Below are 19,715 nucleotides of genomic sequence, written 5' to 3'. Positions count from 1 at the left end.
TGTTTTCTACAGAATAGAATAAAAATCTAAATCATCAAGGAAATAATGTAACACTTTATTTGAATCCAAGTCTCTCAACATAATCAATTACATTCCAGAACACTGGGGTGAAATGTAGAAAACACTTCAGATCAACTTGATTTCTGAGACCATTACTTTCAAGAAATCCTGAAGAACTAAAAGGGTGAACGTGTGCACAAATACTGTACCTAATTTTAAGAAGGTAGATTCCATAGACAACAGACAAGTAAACCTAATACAGGTTAAGTCAGTATCTCAAAAAATGACTAAACATATTGCTTAAAAGAACTTAGGAATCCAGGCACAATCCTTAAGATGCTAAGAATATAACTAGCAATATAAGAACTTCCTTTTTTGAAAGGTCTATAGGTCTAAGACAGACATAAACTAGCTAGAAAACCTCCAAGTTTTCTTATGTGGGGCTGGAACTTCTGAGGTAGTTACTATATGCTGGGCAGTTTTAAGCACCCAATTCATGTAACTCCCATAATAACCATATAAAGCAGGTATAATTATTATTTCTATTTTATAGACAAGAAAACTGATGTACAAAGAGGTCAAATGTTTTGCCTAATATCAATGAGCTAGTAAGTGGCGAAGCCAGAATTTAAACTCAGATAATCCAGTTCCAGAGTTCCCACTTTTCATCACAAAGCTAAACTGCTTCTCAAAGTGTCCACTGGTCTAAGACCAAAGTCAACTAAGAAAAATTTCTAACCACAGACCTGTGTTCTGGCCTTATCTCTTCAACACATAAAGACATTTTATCTATAACTCAGAATATATCCTTAAGAAGTCTGCAAAAGAAAGCAAGCCAAGAGAGCCAAAATAAGAAATGACAAAAGTCGAGTTTTCAAGAAAATCTACGGGCTGAAACACTGACTCAATAAGATAATAAAGATACATATACTTTAAAAATTAAGTATGTAAGAACCTGATGAGCAATTCATAGAAATGCCTGATGTTAAAAAAAAATAAAGAGGTTTGAAGTAGTCCCAAAATTAACATGACCAAAAAAATGCCAATGCTCCACTTTCAAAAATATGTACACTCCATAAAAAAAAAACACACGCACACTTCAGAGCCTAGAAGTAAAGCTTATACACAACAAAAATAAATGTCATAAATTATTTATGCTATAGTAAAAATTTTATTTACTGGACCTTAAATATTCTTTATTTAAAAAATAAAAAATATAAAGACACATTACATATCTTACTATAATTACATACTTTGTTTACTGAACTGATCCTTAGATCCTTTCTCAGAGCCCATTACTTTCATCAGACATACACTTTTAAATATTTACTTGCATTATTCCTAAACCCATGAATTAGGAAAAGTTATCTAAAAGCGAGGAGAATAAATGCTTTAAGCACTCACTGCAGCAATAAATAAACCAACAAAAAAAAAAATTTATAAAAACTACTTTATAAAAATTACAACCTAACAATAAAAGCTTTATAAAAATTACTACCTAAACAATATTTTACATTTACATTAAATAGGTCCAAACACTCTTGGTATCAAGCTCTTGGAGGCATGACTTTTCTAGTAGTCATGGACATTTATACTGATTCTCCTGTGGGCCACTTTAACAAGGCAACCTGCGCCTGTTGGAACTCCCAACACATGAAGATTCAGGAACCACAATAACCAAACTGGTACTGGATGGTGTGGCTGGTGTGCTGGCAAAACAGAGGCAAGGTTCTGGTCAGGTCTGGGTTGACCTGGCAAACTCACAAAACTCTGGCACTACCATCTCCTGTGACTCTGACTTCCTTTCGACTTGCCCCAGAACTGTAGAATCTGTGAACTGTCCCAGTGAAAGCTATAATAAATCCCCTTTTTCAAAAGAATCTCATAAAAATGTGAGAAAACGATCTCAACCCCCAACATCAGATAAGCATGCTATAAGGACAAACGCAACAAAAACAACAGCAACAACAAAAAACTCAAGGAAAATTACAAAAATGAGGAAAAATAATGAGGAAAGATAAACATCATGAAGATTCAACATAACAGGTATTTAAGCAGATCTGAAAAATCGAAACAAAAATAAAAGGCAACTTAGATCTTTGCAATAAAAGGGAACACCAAATATCAAGCAAAGTTAACAGAAGACCAAGATCCTACAAATGTGTTAGGTAAAGTGTTAAATGTGCAAGAGAAAGGAAAAATACAGTAACTAGGACAAAAGAGAAAAAGACATGACCCAAGAATTCTATATTCAGCTAAGCAGTCATTCATGGGTGAGTAGAAAGGAAAGCCATTCTCAGACATGCAAGGACGTGCACTATTTTTGTCACTCTTCATGACTGCTATAATGTCCTTTATTTTGACATAGTTGACTGATAGCTATTCAAGTAAAATTTTTAATGACAAAACATGAAAAATGGTAATGACACAATAAAAAAATAAGAAAAATGATTCTTTATACATCAATAAAGGGTCTAAGAACTTATAAACAGAATTCATCTATAAGATGAAAGGGGAAAATGAAGGGGCTCTTATTTCAAATTATGCATTTTCAATATCAATAGTAGATTCTGGTTTTTATCTTCCATTCTAGATTTTTGATATTTTCCATTTTCCCCAATGCATAAATCTGTGTGTGTGGATACACACACAAACACACATATATATTTGAGCAAATACACTTTTGTGAAAATTTTAAAATATTAAGTACATATGTTTCTATCAATTTTCCAGAAAATGGAAAAGACTGCTCTCCAAACAGCGTGCTCCCTTTATATCAGAAACATTCAAGCAGAGGCTATCCTTTGGAAATGTTCTAGAATAACATCTAACACAATCCAGCACTGGTGGATTACATGATCTCCAAAACTCTTTCTAGTAACAAGTTATCATCAACCTTAGACTATATTTATCATCCCTTTATAACAACAAAACAGCCTAATTAAAATGGACAAAGGGCATGGACATTTTTTCAAGATGATAAAGAATCAATTAGGATGGTTACTATCAATAAAAACAGAAATAACAAGTGTTGAAGAAGTGAAGAAATTAGAATTCAGTGCATTGTTGGTAGGAACATAACATGGTGCAGCTGTTATGGACGGTATGCTACGGTACAGCAGTTTCTCAAAACACTGAAAACAGGATTGCCGTACGATCCAGCAATCCCACTTCTGGGTCTAAATCCAAAAGACTTGAAAGCAAGGATTCAAAAGAGATATGTGCTAAGAACTCATGTTCACAGCAGCATTATTCACAACAGCCAAAAAGTGGAAGCAACCCAAGTGTCCATCAACAGATGCACTGGAAAACACTGTGGTATATACATACCACAGAATATTATTCAGCCTTAAAAAGGAAATTCTGGCACTTGCTACAACACTAACAAAACCCAGAGTACATTATGCCGAGTGAAGTAAGCCAATAAGAAAAAGACAAAGAGTGTATGATTCCATTTATATTAGGTACCCAGGCAAATTCAGAGACAGAAAGAATGGCAGCTGTCAGGGTTGGGGACAGTGGGGAATTGGGGAGTTGTTTAATGGGTATTGACTTTTGATTTGAAAGATGAAAGAGTTCTGGAGATACGCTGCACAGCAATGAGAATGTATTTAACACTACTGAAGTGTCCACTTAAAAATGCTTAAGATGGTCAATTTTATGTAATGCGTATTTTACAATATTTTAAAATATAAAAGCAAGAACTATGCCATCATTTTAATGGCTTCCAGAACTGCCCCGACTAACTAGCTACTTTTAGAGCATTATGCAACTTAAATGACCTGGTAAAAGGATAAAAGCAGAAAAAATTATTATGTAAAATAAGGGGTTCTGATATTTATTACCGTCTTCACACAGATTGTGTCACATGAATTTATACCAATAAAATCAACTAAGGCATCTCCACTTCCACCTCCTTTTGTCACCAGACAGGATATCATTTTGTTTTCTTAAATGGTAGCAGACTGAGCATGAAAATCACTTCGCTTCACGGCTTTATTTTCCCCCATACATCTAGGAATTTATGAAAAAAATTATCACAGATAGGCAAAGATTTAGCTAACGGTGATTCAAAACAATGTTGTTCAATAGCAAGAAACTGGAAAAAACTGCTAAACAGGCAGCTGGTTAAAGAAATACTTCATTTTAGATAGTATTTGTAATGAGAAAATGTTTACTGTAAATGTGTAAAAAAAGAAAATATGTAAAATAGCATGCACTACTATCATTCCATCTTCCAAATCTTGTAAATGGTATTTAAAGGGTAATGAGATTACAGGTGGTATCTGTGTGTTCTTATAAATGGTTTCTGAACTATGAGGAACACTTACTACTTGTACAATCAGAAAAACTTTGGTGTCAATTATTTGATTTTTAAGAAAGAAAAAAGAATTTTAAAATAGTTCACTCATTATGTCAGTTATCTCAATAAACCTGGGAAAAAATAAAAACAACAGACTTCACTGCACAAAAAATAAAAACGAAAAAGTTTAAATTTGATCTACCTAAAACCAAAATCATCCCCACCAAACTAGTTCCCTATTTTAATATTCTTTTAGTCAATGTCAGAATCATTTGCCCCATGGTTTTCAAAATTTCATTTATCATGGATTCCTTCTACCTCTCTCCCTCAGACCCAATTAGTAAATTCTTGTGATTCAATTGTTTCCCATACCTGCCCGTTCCTTTATTTTCTCACTGCTATCTATCATCAATTATGGCTCAGACCTTCATTATCCATAATATAAAATTTTCTAATTAAATCCTATCTGGTCTCCTTATTGCAAATTCTCCCCATTGTAATCTACTCCGTAACTTTAACTAGGCTTGCAAACACTGCCAATGCTACCATTCCTCTTCAACCTTTGGACTGTTAACAACCATCAGGTCAACCTGACCTTCAGTGCTCTCCACAATTTGGTTCCAACCTCCTTTCAATCTCACCTCACTCCTAGTAATTCTCAGCTGCTACAGTAACAATAGAAGTTGTCAGTTATTAAGCACTTACTTTGCTTCAGGGTGAGTGCTAACTGCTTTGTAAGCATAAATTCACTAATCACAACACCCCTCTTGAAGGGTATTACTATTATCAGCTATATTCTTTGAATGGGTGAGCAAGCAGAAAGCAATTACAGCTTAAATTACTTTATTTTTATGTAAAAAGAAAGAACACTGGCTTAAAGACTGATTTCATTTGTGGCTCCAGTTCTTCTACCAGGTAGCAAGCACTGTGACTCACAAATTCAGGGCTTCTTCCCTGCTGAGTACCAATCATTTGTTATTCATGTTTTCTAACATTGTTAACATGTTATTCCACTGAAGGAAAAACAGGGCAAATTGGTAAAATAATTTTACAATTTTTAAATGGCCACTTACTCCTTTGTTTCAAATGCTCAGCTGCAGTTCTAGAAGCTGCAGTTCTTGAACACACTGCCCACCTTTTAAAGTACTGGACTATATTAATACTAATGACTTAAAAATTAGTTCATCTACTATGCTTGATATAATTTTCTTCAAAAACCTCAAATCTCTTTAATCATTTTTATTAAAGGACTATTCTTTTTCTGATTTAATTACAAAATAAATCACCAATTTAAAATATATTTATATTCTTCTTGCAAATTACATTTGTACTGGTATTCACTCATTCATCACTTGAATCATTTACTCACTCAACAAGATCACCGGGAGAAAATACTACTCCAAGCGCTTAGCATATGGCAATAAACATAAAAAACTAAACAGAGTTCTTCCTCTCGCGGAGCTCACATTCTAATGGCAGGTACAGATGATAACTAAGTACATATACAAGTTTTAAATTTTCAAAGAGTGATACATACTATGAAGGAAAAATAAATAAAAAGCCAAAAACAAACAAAACAAACAAACAAAAAAACACAGCAGTTTAATATTGTAGGTGGGAAGAGGGCAGGAGAGGGGGTAGGTGGAACCGAATGAAAGGGCAGTGAAGGAAGCTGAAGAGGTGACACAAGAACATAAATCTAAATGAAAAAAGGCCCAGCCAAGTAAAGATCTGATGGAGACAGCATTCCAGCTATTCTGTTAAGTGATTAGCAAGGCAAAACCCTGATGTAAGAAAACGCTTCACCTGCTTTAACAGTAGTAAAAACGGATGCTGTTGAGATGGTTCAAGATGATGTTAAATGGACACTCATGACTAGTGATATCGTGGAGGTTTAAATAAGCTCTAAAAGTGTAATGGGAAACATTGGAGAGTTTTAAACAAGGGTATGATGAGCCCTGATTTCTTAAAAGTAAACCACGCTGCAGTTGCAAAGGGCATTAAGAGAAAGAACAGGAAGATGAGTTGTTAACAATCTAGGCAATGAATGACAACCACTTAGACAAGGGTAGTCTGGCAGAAGTCACGAAACACATATACTATATAGTTCTATTTTACAAGACACAATGGCCTTCCATTTTTATAATAAACTGAACTCATATTTATCTCTACTCCCTCTCAAAAAGCCACTAAAACAGTAAAACAATTTATTAAGGTGGAAACCCAAAGGAATGGAGAAGAGGGAATGATCGTACACAGCTGCCAAGACACTTTAAGAAGACGGAAAAAACTGGAACAAGGAATAATGACCGAAAGTGATATAATTCATCCTGAGGAACTTTGGAGAGGGTCAGGACTTTGAGGTACACCAAGCTCCTTGAAATGTAATAGTGAGTCTTAAGGCTGACAATAAGATCAACTGAGAATCTCCACATCAGTCTGTTAAAACTCTTATCCCATAGAGCCACAGACAGGAGTGAGAAACCAAGCCAAAGATCTGCATCTGAACACCCAACTCACAGACAAAAGGCCGGCCCTGTTCTGAAAACAGATGCCCTATGTTATCTACCCAGCAAATGTGATGCGTTTTTTGTTTTTTGTTTTTTTTTTAGAAAAAATGAATGGCCCAGAAGACCTATAGATAATATTTGGGAATTATCGAGGACAATGATGTAGTACAATCTTAGTGAAAATTAGATTGATAACATGTATCAAGTCCTTAACATGAATCAGCAATTTCATCTTAGGAATTTATCACAAAAGAAGACATACATGAGTCAAGAGTATATTAAAAGAGATGTTCACTGCAATACTGTTTATAACAATATCAAAGCAGCTGAAACACTTAGTCAAAGAACACAGAGCTGTTAAATTATGATACAGTCATTCATGAAAAAGGAAAACAGTGGCCTAAGTTGTACATATATTACACGAAAAGGATAGTATGCAAAATACATGAAGCCGAAACACAGGGCTAAGTCTTTTGCTCAGGGAGCTTATCATAGGAAAACTATGATAAAAATAGATTAACTGCAAAATTAATAAAAAATATTAAGATTATGATTCTTGAAAAATTAACCATAAAAATTTTACTTAATGATATTTAGATCTCAAAAAATAAGAAACCATTAAGAAATTAGTAATGTCTGCTTTTAAAAAAAAATCCATATAGCTCCATCTTATCAAATTACTTTTAAATTTAAATCAATGATTTGAATGAAAAAAAGATTAAAATGTAATAGATTCCATAAGATGAAAGATTCCATAAGATGAAAGATTCCATAAGCAGTTCTCCATATCCTTACCACTATACCCTTAATAAAATGTGAAATTTGATAAATAACCATCAAAAAGCTATATGCAGGTAACACCTTCAGCAAGATTTTTAAATTTGCACTTTGAGTGCTGTCTATTTAAGACATTCTCATTTCTTATAGTGAGAGAACAGACATTAGGAATTTCTAATCATTAAATGTCTCAGGCAAAACAAAATTTCTCTTAAGCATTAAAAAAGGAAAATTGAAGTTTCTGGAAAACAAAGTTTTATGAAAATAAACACTATTGAAAATCCTGGAAAATACTGTCTAGCAGATAGAGGGGATGGACAGCAAAAGTAAACGATGTGTTCAGAAACAGGGAGAAGGCCAAGTAAAGTAAGAAGTATCTACTTAGGAAAATGTCATTTGAAATATTAAGTATGAAAGCAAATATGTATAAAATAAGTGGAAAGTAAAAATTCATATACACGACAATCATTTTTAGTTAAAATTGTAGCCACGAACAATACCAAAAATAATACGAACAAAAATCTACTGCATAATTAAAGGAAGGTGAGTCAAATGGGCCATTAGAATAAAAAAGGGACTACGTTCCCATGTATACACATATAGGAATTAAGTATAACAGAAATGGCATTCCACAACATAATAAAAGATAAACTGAGTTATTAAGTCATTAATCATTATTTAATACATGACAAGGGACATTTACTATCACTTTCAATTAGATCCCTATGTCACACCATAAATTAAAAAATCCTAATGGATAAAATTACTAGGGGAAAAAACCCCAGAAAACAGCACACTATTTTTAAAGTTATGAATTGAGAAGACCATCTTAACTATATCCAGAAAGCCCAGAATCTATAAAAGAAAAGACAAACATTAATATGTAAACTTAGAACCAAATAGAAAAGTAGTCAAAAGATATATGGAATTTGCAACAAAAATAGTGAATAAATATTTTTAAAAGACGACCAATCTGAGTGAACAAAAAAATAATTTTTAAACTATCAGATATGCAAAAGTTTTTTAAAAATCACGGATATTCAGTGTGGACAAGGTTGTACAGGAAAAGATGCACTCATACTGCATGGAGTTTAAGAAGGCAGAACATTTATACCTGAAATGAATACAACACTGTGCATCAACTATACTCATAAATAAATAAATAAATAAATGCAGCAAAATCTTAAAAAATTAAATAAAAAGGCAGAACCTTTTGGTGGACTTGAGTATCCCATCAACACATAAACATACATTCCCTTAGACCCAGATATTCTATTCTGCTTCTGAGAATCAATCCTGCACATATACTCGGATGCCTGCATCACCAGGATGCTCTCTGCAGCACTACTTACAATGCACAAAACTAATAAAAACAACCCAGTAGCTGAAATCTGACACCACGAGAAGAGGGACAGACTTAAATAAACTCAACAAATAACACCCATACAATGAATACTACGTCCTCAATTTCAAAAATGAGTTAAATCTGAATATACTGATGTTAGACTGCAAAAGATAACACAGTCCTCTCTGACAGTTTTCCCATATGATTTCTAGAACTTGGAACTATAATTTGACTTAAGAGCCATCAAATTGTGATTTCCAATTTTCTATGGAATTCTAGCAATTTAAAACACATCCAGGTACTATGACGTAAATAGGGATTTTATAAAAGCAAATTTCCTTATATCAGCTGTATTGAGCATCAAAGACATTATCTTAAATGTGAAAGAACTGCTGATCTCCGTACTTTCCCCTCCCCAAACAGTATCAAAATCAAAATGCCACTTTAAGTCCCCTATCCATGAATGCCTTCCAAAATAATAAACTAGGTGAACAAGAGTTTATTCAATAATTTCAACTCCTGAATGGTGAAATATGATTTCTACAGCAATCTGTGACATGCATTTTGTAAATATAAATTAGATTAATAGTCTATTTTAACAGTTATCTGCTTAATAACTAAAGTTAGTCACAAGTTCCAAAAATGATTCATAATTTCCAAAATTTTAAAAAACACTTCATGTTTTCATTCATTACAAATGCTTTAAATAGCAACCTCCTTAAAAAATATGAAACAGACAATCCCTGAATGAATACTTTAAATTTGTGTTTGATTTAAAGAAAAACAAAAAACAACTACTCATGAATACCTGGTCAATGACAGTTGATGTTCAAAGATGCAGATAACTGAAAACTATCTGATGGTATCACAGCTTATATATATGGTAAGTATAAATCCTGACCTCTCAGTCTCAACTTCAAAGTGATGCCACCTACTTGATACAAAAAATGTCTAAATATCTCAAATCATTTCCATAATCTCTGACAAAGAAATCACCTAGTTATAAATGATAACTTACAAAGAGTTCTGTGGAATGACTTCCTAATTTATTGGAAATCTACATTTTTATTACTTGTAAAAACATGTTCAGCATAATTTAGGTGGTCTCTCTTAGTACGATAATATCCGGTCATGCTGAAAAACAAAAAAGTTCCTAGACACTTTAAGACAGTGATTACCTCTGAGGAGGAAGGAAGCAGAAAGAGTTGGAGAGATAGAGTTTTTAGCTTTTGCTGTGATTTTACATTTCTTTAAATAAAACCTGGAAGCAAACGTGCCCTTTGGAGGCAGAGTTCCTCGGTTCTTAACAACTCACTACCTCTTCGTGACCTTGGACAAGTTATTTAACTTCCCTGTGCCTCGGTTTTCTTTACCTGTAAAATGGGGATCATTCTTCCTGCTATATAGGATTAAATGAGTTGACAGATGTAAAGTGCTTACAATAGTACCTGACACATGGTAAATGTTACTGCTATTATCATCAGCCTCATCACCTAAAACTACCAATTTTGCAATCTAGCTGAAAGGAACCGGGAAAAGAGGGAACTGGAGGGTGGCATTTGATGTATTTCTACACTTCCTTACATTTCAAACATAAATTCTATTTTTGTAACCAGTGATAAATAACCAACTTAAGTGAAAAAGCATCATACAGTAGAATGACAGTTTCAGTCTTCAATTTTCAAAAACATGAGACAATAGAGGCTTTGGAGTTTGATATTTATTTTTAGCAGGAAGAATATGCTAATGATGATGACATCGTTAGAAGATACGCCCATGTCCAATACCTGCAACAGAAGCTCAATAGAAGTTAAAGAAACCATACCAAAAGACTAAGGACAAAAATTTCACATTACTTACCCTTAATTCTGCTAACAATAAAACAAGTACAATATGTTTAAGATTGAAGTTGCATTACAAGATCAAAAACTAGCCAATTTAAATATCACATGTATCTTCTTAAAATTTTTTACCTTTTCCTTTCTATGTACAATTGGGAAACCTTTCTAAAGGTAGAGCATGGTGCCAATAACTATGCTCCAAATTGAAAAGGGGGAATGCTAAATTAAAAGCTGAGAATTTGAGGTGGAAGAGCTCTTGATCAAAGAGCTGGTCTCACAGGTAGAAATGACGATCCTCTTTGGCAGAGACTGCTAAAACAAGAACTAGACACTTAGTAGAGGCAGTATCATAACGAACCTACAAATTTACATTGAACCGTTTAAATAAAGGGATCCAGACAAGTTAGAAATTCTCCCACATATACACATAGAATAAGAAATTGCTAGAGCAATAAACAATTTAAACAAGAACTAGTCAAAAAAGATTCTGGTCCATCCACCCCTGACAACAGCTACTCTGCTCAAAAGAAAGAGGAAAATGTTTCTCTTTTTCAGCCCTGTACCTCCAGACCCATCAATCGTATCGATCACTACTTAACTTAAAGGAGAGAAGACTTTCTTTTACCAAAGGGTGTGTATGAGCCAGGAGTGAGGTGGGAATATGTTAAACATCAGAATCAGGGATGAACAAAAGAGTAACTTGAAGACTAACTTCTTGAACAGAATTGATGAACTTTTCAGGGACAGGGAGAGGGGGACTAGCATACCCACAATTAATTATATGCCAAAAAACTCTTTATTTTTTGATTATATACCTAGAAGTACATACATGTACTCAGAACAGGAATTCAATAAATCCAACCATAATTTACTGTAGCTGACACCAGACTTTACACTGCTATTTTCCCATTAGTTACGTTCTTGAAAATAAGAGTTTAAACTCTTCAGATGAATTACTATTATTGGAATTCCACATGAATACTTTTATAAAGCAACCAATTTTCACAATACCAAATTTCTAAGTTTACTTAGGCTGCTGATTTGTTTCAAGTAGAAAGATACCCATTTCTGCAAGGAGTAGCTTACCTGGGCCATTGGCAAAAAAATGCAAAATGTGAGGGAACAAGAGTATTTTGAAATGCCTACCAAGAAATAAATTAAACAAATAAGCACTAAAGAAGGAAAAGGTTACGCACTTCCAATTTATGCTCTTTCTCTGCAAGGGCTTCCTTTTGACAACGAAGAAAATCTGCTAACATTCGAGTGAGTTGCTTCCTATCATCTATTTCAGCCGCCAATCTGCCATTGTAATCTGCCAGCAACATACAAGCATCCTCTACCATTTTAGAAAGCCTTTCTCCAGATTCTTTATCTAAGAAAAGCACAGAACAACATCATTATTATACAACAAAAACAATGCCATATGCCATTCCCTCACCCTGACTTCCAAAGAAGCTCCAGATCACATTTTTTCTTACCTGTTATCTTATCTAGTAGGGATACTTCTTGGACTTCAACAGGCAAAGATGCTATCCTCTGATGAACTGCTGCATCACCTGAAGCTGCATTCTCTAGATCTTGTAATGCTCTAACAAGATCTAGAGTCTAAAAAGTTATACAACTTTAGAACCATAATAAATGAAGCTTAAACAAATACAAAAGACTTAAAATTTATTTCATAATCCTTACTCTTTATGGGCTATATATTTGTTCAAAGTTTTAAATATAAACTACTTTTGAAGGCAGTCCATTTCTTTTAAGAAATATTAAGAAAAAGAAACTACACTACGTCAAGTATTAGAAATATATAAATTGAAAACTAAAATAAGACATGGCTCTCAGCCTTGAGGAAGTCATACTCCAGTGGTAGAGACAGATAGTGTAAAAATAATTATCAGACTCTGAAAGTGACAAGCTTCACTTACATGCCAAATACATACAGTGGCAAAAGGGAAAGCAGGCTATAACTTCAACCTAGACAATACAAGTTTTACATCCAACATATTCATTATATTATCATTATACATGAGCAGAATTTTTTAATACTAAATTGGATATCTGGGGTAAGGGGATACAAATCATGTTCTACTACAACAAAGAAGAGTCTCACCGATTCTACTTCTGCATGATGTAATTAAAGCACAAGAGCAACACAGTTTGGGAATATGCTTAAATATGGTTATCTTCAACTATTCTACAGTTTGTTAATAAGATCATTAAAATATCACAAAATTCCATAAATCTTATGACTAATACTTATATAAACACTTAGCCAATATAAAAATTATTTTATCATTAGAATATTTTACTTGCACTGTTTTCATATCAGATATAATTAGGAGGGAACGGCAAGCCTTTGCTGGTAACCTCACAATTCATAATGTCTATAAATTTATTCCAGAGAAAAATGAATACATTTTCTTTTTACTGGTCTCCATTTCCATCCCACCTCCTTCTTTTTTTCTTTTTTTAATCCCTAAGACTAGTTCCTGGAACAGTAGGAAATTATAAATACACTTGAAAAATATAGGATATAACCAATTCTGTGTATACATTAAGATGACAATGACAGATCATTACTGATTTTTCCTTAAGCTATTCCCTTACCAAAAAATGCTGTCAGTGGGGTCTAGTACAAAGTCTAGCATCAAACATGGTAAGAATGAATGTACTCTAATAAGAAATATACTATCCCGCATATGCTTTTCATTCATTACTATGTGTTTAATATTCTAATATTAAAAAAATAATTTTGATGTAAGATATAACCCCCTACAAATGAAAGTGAGCTTAAGAGCAATGATGATTATCAGGAAGCTTGTTTCTCATGGTGCTCCAATTAACTTTTATATTGTCATTTTTTAATCAGTCTTAGAAAGTTCTAAAATTTTCTGAAGTTCTAAGAAGTAATCTGGCTTTATGGTCTTGATATGCATGCTTTAACTACAAACCCCTCTCATCTCGCCTTCACATTCCCACATGAATTAATTCTAAGTTTCCAGTACTGGGTCAAGGATCAGATAAAAAAACAAAGTTGTCTGAAAACAACACTAGCCTACAACTTTCTAACAGAAGAAAATGAAATGAGTTCAACTGGATCCTACAAAGAGGAATTTTAGCCATTCTTATAAAGAATGACATAAATAAAATGGTAGCTACAAAGCCGAACCACTGAGAATTAAGTAGTACAACTAATCTGAAAATACTCATTATAAAATGAAAAGCAACAGCATTTTATTTAAGTACTAGATTAGAGTCAGACAAATACTCCTAAGAAGTACAACGGAGGTTACTCTTTTCATCAGGGAGAACACAAGAGGATCAGACCCTATATCTAGAACTTGGGTAAAATACTGTTCATGGAATCATAATAGGCTCTCGGCAGAAAATGCTTTGTCTTAATTATTACCAAACAGAAAGAAATATAAACCTTAGCGTTTGGTTGTTTGAAATGTTATTATTTTTTCCTCAAGCTTTTGTCCCTGGTGATCATGTGGGCTTCAGCACCTCCTGCCAAGGAGTGAACGGGTAGTTTGGTTCAGGTACTAGCTGAGCACCTAGCTGAGATTCTTTCTGCCTCCCCAGTATTAACACTGATACAACACACCCATAGATTTAGGCAGTGATTGGTTTTGTCTTTCTTTCAAACTCCTTTCATTGGGGAAAGAGCTTCACCCAGCCTCTGGTTTCATGCAATGAATTCAGGTCCAGTCCTCCAACTCCCACGGAGCACTTCGAGTTCTTATTACCCTAGTATTTCTGGAAAGCCATGTCTGCTTCCGGACCAAAGCTTAGCAAGAACCAGGCTCTGGCTCACATACTGAGTTGTGCTTCTGTACCATTTCTAGCCCACGAAGATATTTACCTTGTTTTATGAGTATGGCTATGTCTTCATTTTCTCCTTTTAAATTTTATCTGTCCCTCCTATATGTTTGAAACATAGAAGGAGGAAGCTTTAACACTCAATGCCCACATAATTAAAAGTTAAAAATGTTTTTCTGGAATCATCTGATGGCTAAAGAATGCTATACTGTACCAACCTGGGAGGACATGGGGTATTAAGATAATGACTCTAATCCAACTTATTTTACCATGGAACTCTATAGTTACATAGAACTGTATGAATACATGCTTGTTACTATAATACTCACTTTTACATGTTTAAAAGAAAAAATACTCTAAAGGGCAGTGTTTATCTCTAGGAATGGCATTTTCAGTGTACTTAAATCATATAACAAAATAGTCTTATCACATAATGTTTCATTTATTTAAAAGGAAACTATTTAAATGGAGGATATCTCACCAGACCTAATCATATTTAGCAATCAGATATCCTCTTTCTATGCAAAATATAGTTGCCTAATATATAATATACAACATACTACATTAAACATAAGCAATCTGTTAATCAGAAAATAAGAAATATTCACATAGCTTCTTTCTTGTTCTCAGAATTATAATGAAAATCAATTTATAGAAATAAAACACCAAAATTAATAAAGCTTGGTGGCCACATGAAGTAACAGTAACATAACTCCCTTAACAGAGAAAAACTTCTACCTGTGGTGGTTCACTTGGAGATCCCAGAGAGGAACAGTTTTCATTTTCATCCACCTTTATCTGTTCATAAGTTCGCTTCCTAGGCTTCTTATCACCATCTGAATTGAAAGAACACTGAAGTTTTAATGAAAGCAAACATTTTAATGAAGAGATCATGATAAAAGATTACACACTTACACAGAGCTTGCTTAAGTTGTTCTAACACATCATTCTCATAAACAGACCTTTCTTCCCAAATAGATAATACCCTTCCAAGGTGCTTCTTACAACTTTCATCAGTTTCACTGAAGAAAAAATACAAATAATAACAATTAATAGAGCTACTGAAAAGGTAATGGTGATTTTCAATACAATCAGACATTCATTCCCTGAAAAAAGCTGTTCAAATGTTTACTGAGCATCACTATGTGACCAGAGGTTCGGAGTGGATCAAGACAGACCTACTCCCTGCTTCCTTTAAAAGCTTATAGACATATATTTTTTTAAGATTTTATTTCTTAAGTAATCTCTATACCCAAACTAGGGTTCAGATTTACAACCCCGAGATCAAGAGTCACACGCTCTACCAAATGAGCCAGCCAGGTGCCCCTAGACACATTATTAAACAAAAAATTACAAAAAAAAATGTTAAGAGTGCTCACACTGGCTACTAGGGGTTTACAAAGAAGGTGCCCCTAACTGAATGGGGGCTGAATATGAAACTAAGAAGATTTCAAACAGGTGATTTTTGAATTTATTTAACAAATACTTATTGACCAAGGCACTACCTTTGACACTCTTTTGAGATACAAATGGAGCTTTATAGCAGCTGTTACTTATAAGGGCCACAAAAAAGAACAAGGTATTAAAGACAAGCATAATGCAGAGGCCTGGCTGACTTCAAGACAGATTTTAAAAAGTATCTGAGGAAGTAATATTTGAGATCCAACGACTGGAACATCAGGGAAGTGGCAAACAGACTACTCCCAACCACCTCCTTCTGCCCTCATCACTACCATTATAGATTGCTATACCTCTTGCCTGGATTTCTTAAGTCTCAGTGGTCTCTTAGGCTCTTACTCCTCACTCTATGCTCTACGTAATGTCAATCAAATCACAGGGCTCTTCAATCACCTAAGAGCTATCAATCATACCAAGAATAAAACCAAAATCCTCATCCTGGACCACAAGGTGGACATGTTCTATTTCCTGGCTACTTCTCAGTCCACATTCCCCAAATACCTTTCCCATACAAATCTCCTTGCTGATCCTCAAACATGTCCAGCACATAGTTGTCTCACTGTTTCTGCCAAGTATTCCCCTCTACCTAGAATCCTCTCTTAGATGCTCAAGTGGCTCATTCATCTTTTCCTTCAGTCTCTGTTCAAATGCCACCTCCCCAAAATAGTCATTCTTTATCTCATGATATAAAGCTCTCATACTCCCTACTTCTTTCCTTATTTCTTCACAATACTTACCTACTAGCATAATATATGTTCACCTGTACATCTAGTTATTACCTTTGTCATCCACTGAAATGCAAGCTCCACTAGGACAGAACTTTATCCTTTTTGCTACAGCATCCTTAGGGCCCAACACATAGTAGGCAGTCAATAAATACTTTATTGAATTTCTCAGGAGAGGCAACATATTTAAAAGCCTTAAGGTAGAAAGAACTAAAAGAGTGAGTTCAGTTAGCTTAAACTTGGACTGTAAAGCGTGTGTGTGGAAGAAATGTGAGACAGGAGTCTGAAAATGTGGATAGGGCCATGAAGCAAGTCTTGCTCAGGACTTTAGACTTAATCTCTGGGACAAATGAGAACAACTCAAAGGCAAGGGACTGTTATGATCAGCTCTGCAACTGTGACTAGTTTCCTACTAGAGGCTCCTGCAATTATAGAAATGACATTATGGGGGCGCGTGGATGGCTCAGTCGGTTAAGTGTCTACCTTCGGCTCAGGCCATGATCTTGGGGTCCTGGGACTGAGCTGCGCCTTGGGCTCCCTGCTCAGTGGGCTTCCTGCTCAGTGGGGAGTCTGCCTCTCCCTCTCCCTCTGCCCCTCCCCCCCGCTTGTGCTCTCTAACAAATAAAATCTTAAAAAAAAAATGACATTATGGAAACTAGAATGGAAAGAAATCTAAAGAACTGTGCGAACTATATATACTACCTGGGATAAAAGGGAGTGAAGGAGAAAGGAGAATGTGATATACTATAAATCAGAGTAACAGAGAAAGTTAAAGATGACGGCTAATTTCTCATATGGGCATCTGGATAGATAGAGTTGGATCCACTGAGAGAGTGAAACCTGGAGGAGCAGCAAGTCTGATAGGGAGCAAGGATACAATATATGATTTCAATACGAGACACAGTACGTTTGAGATGTCTGAAGGCATACAACTAGAAATTCATGAGCCAACAGGATACAGGTCTAAAACAAAGAAAACACATCTGGACTGGAGGGTAGGATTGTGAGTTACTAGTTTGTGGATAATAACTAAATACATGCAGTGTATAAAATCATCCAGAGGTCAAGTGAAGAATATGACCAAAGAAAGAGGGCCTAGGACTGAACTCTTAAAAAATGCCAACATCTGAAAAGATGGTAAAAGACAATATCTAAAAGGAAAGATAAATAATATTCATTAAGAAAGTAACATACAGCAGTATTTCACACACTGTAAATTTTTTAAAAATGCATCCATTATGACTAAAGTTGCAGGGCATGCCTGGAGTTTATTTTCATCCTTAAATCATTGAACACAGATCTTCATTTACCCCTGGATTCTATAATTTAGACTGATTTAGTAGTCTACCCAATAATGTTTACCCAGTAACCTACCAAATATTTGCATATGTTTGGAAATAAGCATTTTAAAAGGACATAAGCCAAAGCACTGATTTTTACCCTCAGAATTTTTCTGTAGCAAAATTTTTCAACAGGCTTATACTTATTCTACATAAATATTCTATTTTAATATGTTCCAAAGCATTTTAAATGTTCCAAAGCATTTTAAAATGTTATGATATATATCCAAACACTAGAACACCTTAAAATTAAAAGCAATATGAAAGGAAAAGATATGACGCTACCCAGAAATATCAGCTGGAAAAGTGATAGCTTTATAACCACACAAATTTTCAATTCAAAACCTTCATTCATTCTTAATGAAGTTCATTCCAAAATGGCAGTTGCTTTTGGTCTCTTAAAGGAAAGCTGTTAATTCAAGTACTCCAAATACCCACCACTGCAACCGTTCAAAAATTTCCCTTCACACAAAGTATTTAACATATTTACAAATGCCATTTATAGTAAGTCTTTTCAAATGAAAATTTCAATGAAATACATTCCGTTTTTTGTTTGAATGGCTTACAGCAAATTTTAACAAAAGGACATATTATGTGCATTTAAAACAGATTACCTAGTACCCAAACAATTACCATACCTTGAAACATGTTTAAAAGCCTCCACTATAACTGGTGCAAAATCTTTTGTAAACTCCGGCCCCTTCCTTTTGCTGTTCTGAATGACATCATTGGCTAGGTAGAGAAAAGTAAGCTTCCTGTTTGGTTTGGCTGAAAAATAAAAAAAATAAGTAAAAATCTACTTGAGATACCCTCATTTAACTTGGACAAATTTTCTCAATACCTGAATCAAGGAGTTTGAGAACTACAACAAACCTACTAACCTTTATGTATCAGGTTCAACTCTAGCTTCTTATCCTACTACCAAACATCAAGTCACTATTCTTTAACTCACTAGGGTTTCTATAGTTCCTGGAAGTGCATCATGTGAGGAAAAAAAAAAGGACTCAGGAGGAGGAACTAGTCAATAATTAATTTGTTTCCTTGAACTTTTACTAAGTTGCCCAAACTACTTACCTTCAATTCCTACTCTTATCACTATTCCCAAATTAGTACTTTTATACACCAAAATCCTTAGGTCTGTAAAAATGCATCTCTGTGACTCTATCTGTACTAAATTTTGTTAAAACTATTAAACACTACATGAAATACAACTTATTTAAAATAAGATGGTGACTGGTCACGTTAAGATGATACCCTAAAGCTTGAATTTATAACTATTTTAATACCCACACTGATTTTAAAGTTATCATTAAGGTATTGTAAAACAAGAGTACGAAATGTAAAATACATTGAAAGAGACCTCACTTCAATTAATTATGTATTTTTTGTTTATGAAATAAATATTTCCCAAGCTAACAGAGTTAATGTTGGAGAGACCAAATGGGCAGTTTAGATTTTCACCCACATTAGATTACGTGGCCTTAAATAACTGAACTCATCTAGACAAAAAGATGTCTCTTCTCACAATATTCCATGGGTGTAATCATCCTTCTAAAAGAAGGGAAAAGATTTCAACAATTGTGAGCCAGGATAC

The 19,715-nt window shown here is 34.2% G+C and overlaps 1 protein-coding gene across 4 annotated transcripts in view; it reads right to left on the bottom strand.

The window, feature by feature from the left end:
- RPRD1A (regulation of nuclear pre-mRNA domain containing 1A) overlaps positions 1-19,715 on the bottom strand; it is a 72,736-nt gene that overhangs the window by 23,708 nt on the left and 29,313 nt on the right. For 3 of the 4 annotated variants that reach the window (XM_045777836.2, XM_045777837.2, XM_045777838.2), the window contains exons 2-6: positions 18,760-18,889; positions 15,514-15,620; positions 15,337-15,434; positions 12,255-12,381; positions 11,973-12,148 (exon numbers count right to left, since the gene is read on the bottom strand). In XM_045777836.2, coding sequence (XP_045633792.1) covers positions 11,973-12,148; positions 12,255-12,381; positions 15,337-15,434; positions 15,514-15,620; positions 18,760-18,889 — 638 coding nt within the window. Of the gene's footprint in view, positions 1-34; positions 10,723-11,972; positions 12,149-12,254; positions 12,382-15,336; positions 15,435-15,513; positions 15,621-18,759; positions 18,890-19,715 lie in introns of those variants that run through there. The other variant, XM_045777839.2, reaches the window with a different exon arrangement.

Source organism: Ursus americanus, chromosome 19, assembly GCF_024610735.1.
Source record: "Ursus americanus isolate L20-20 chromosome 19, mUrsAme1.1.p, whole genome shotgun sequence".
In the NCBI taxonomy this organism is placed as follows: domain Eukaryota; kingdom Metazoa; phylum Chordata; class Mammalia; order Carnivora; family Ursidae; genus Ursus; species Ursus americanus.
This window is presented reverse-complemented; position numbering and strand designations above follow the sequence as displayed.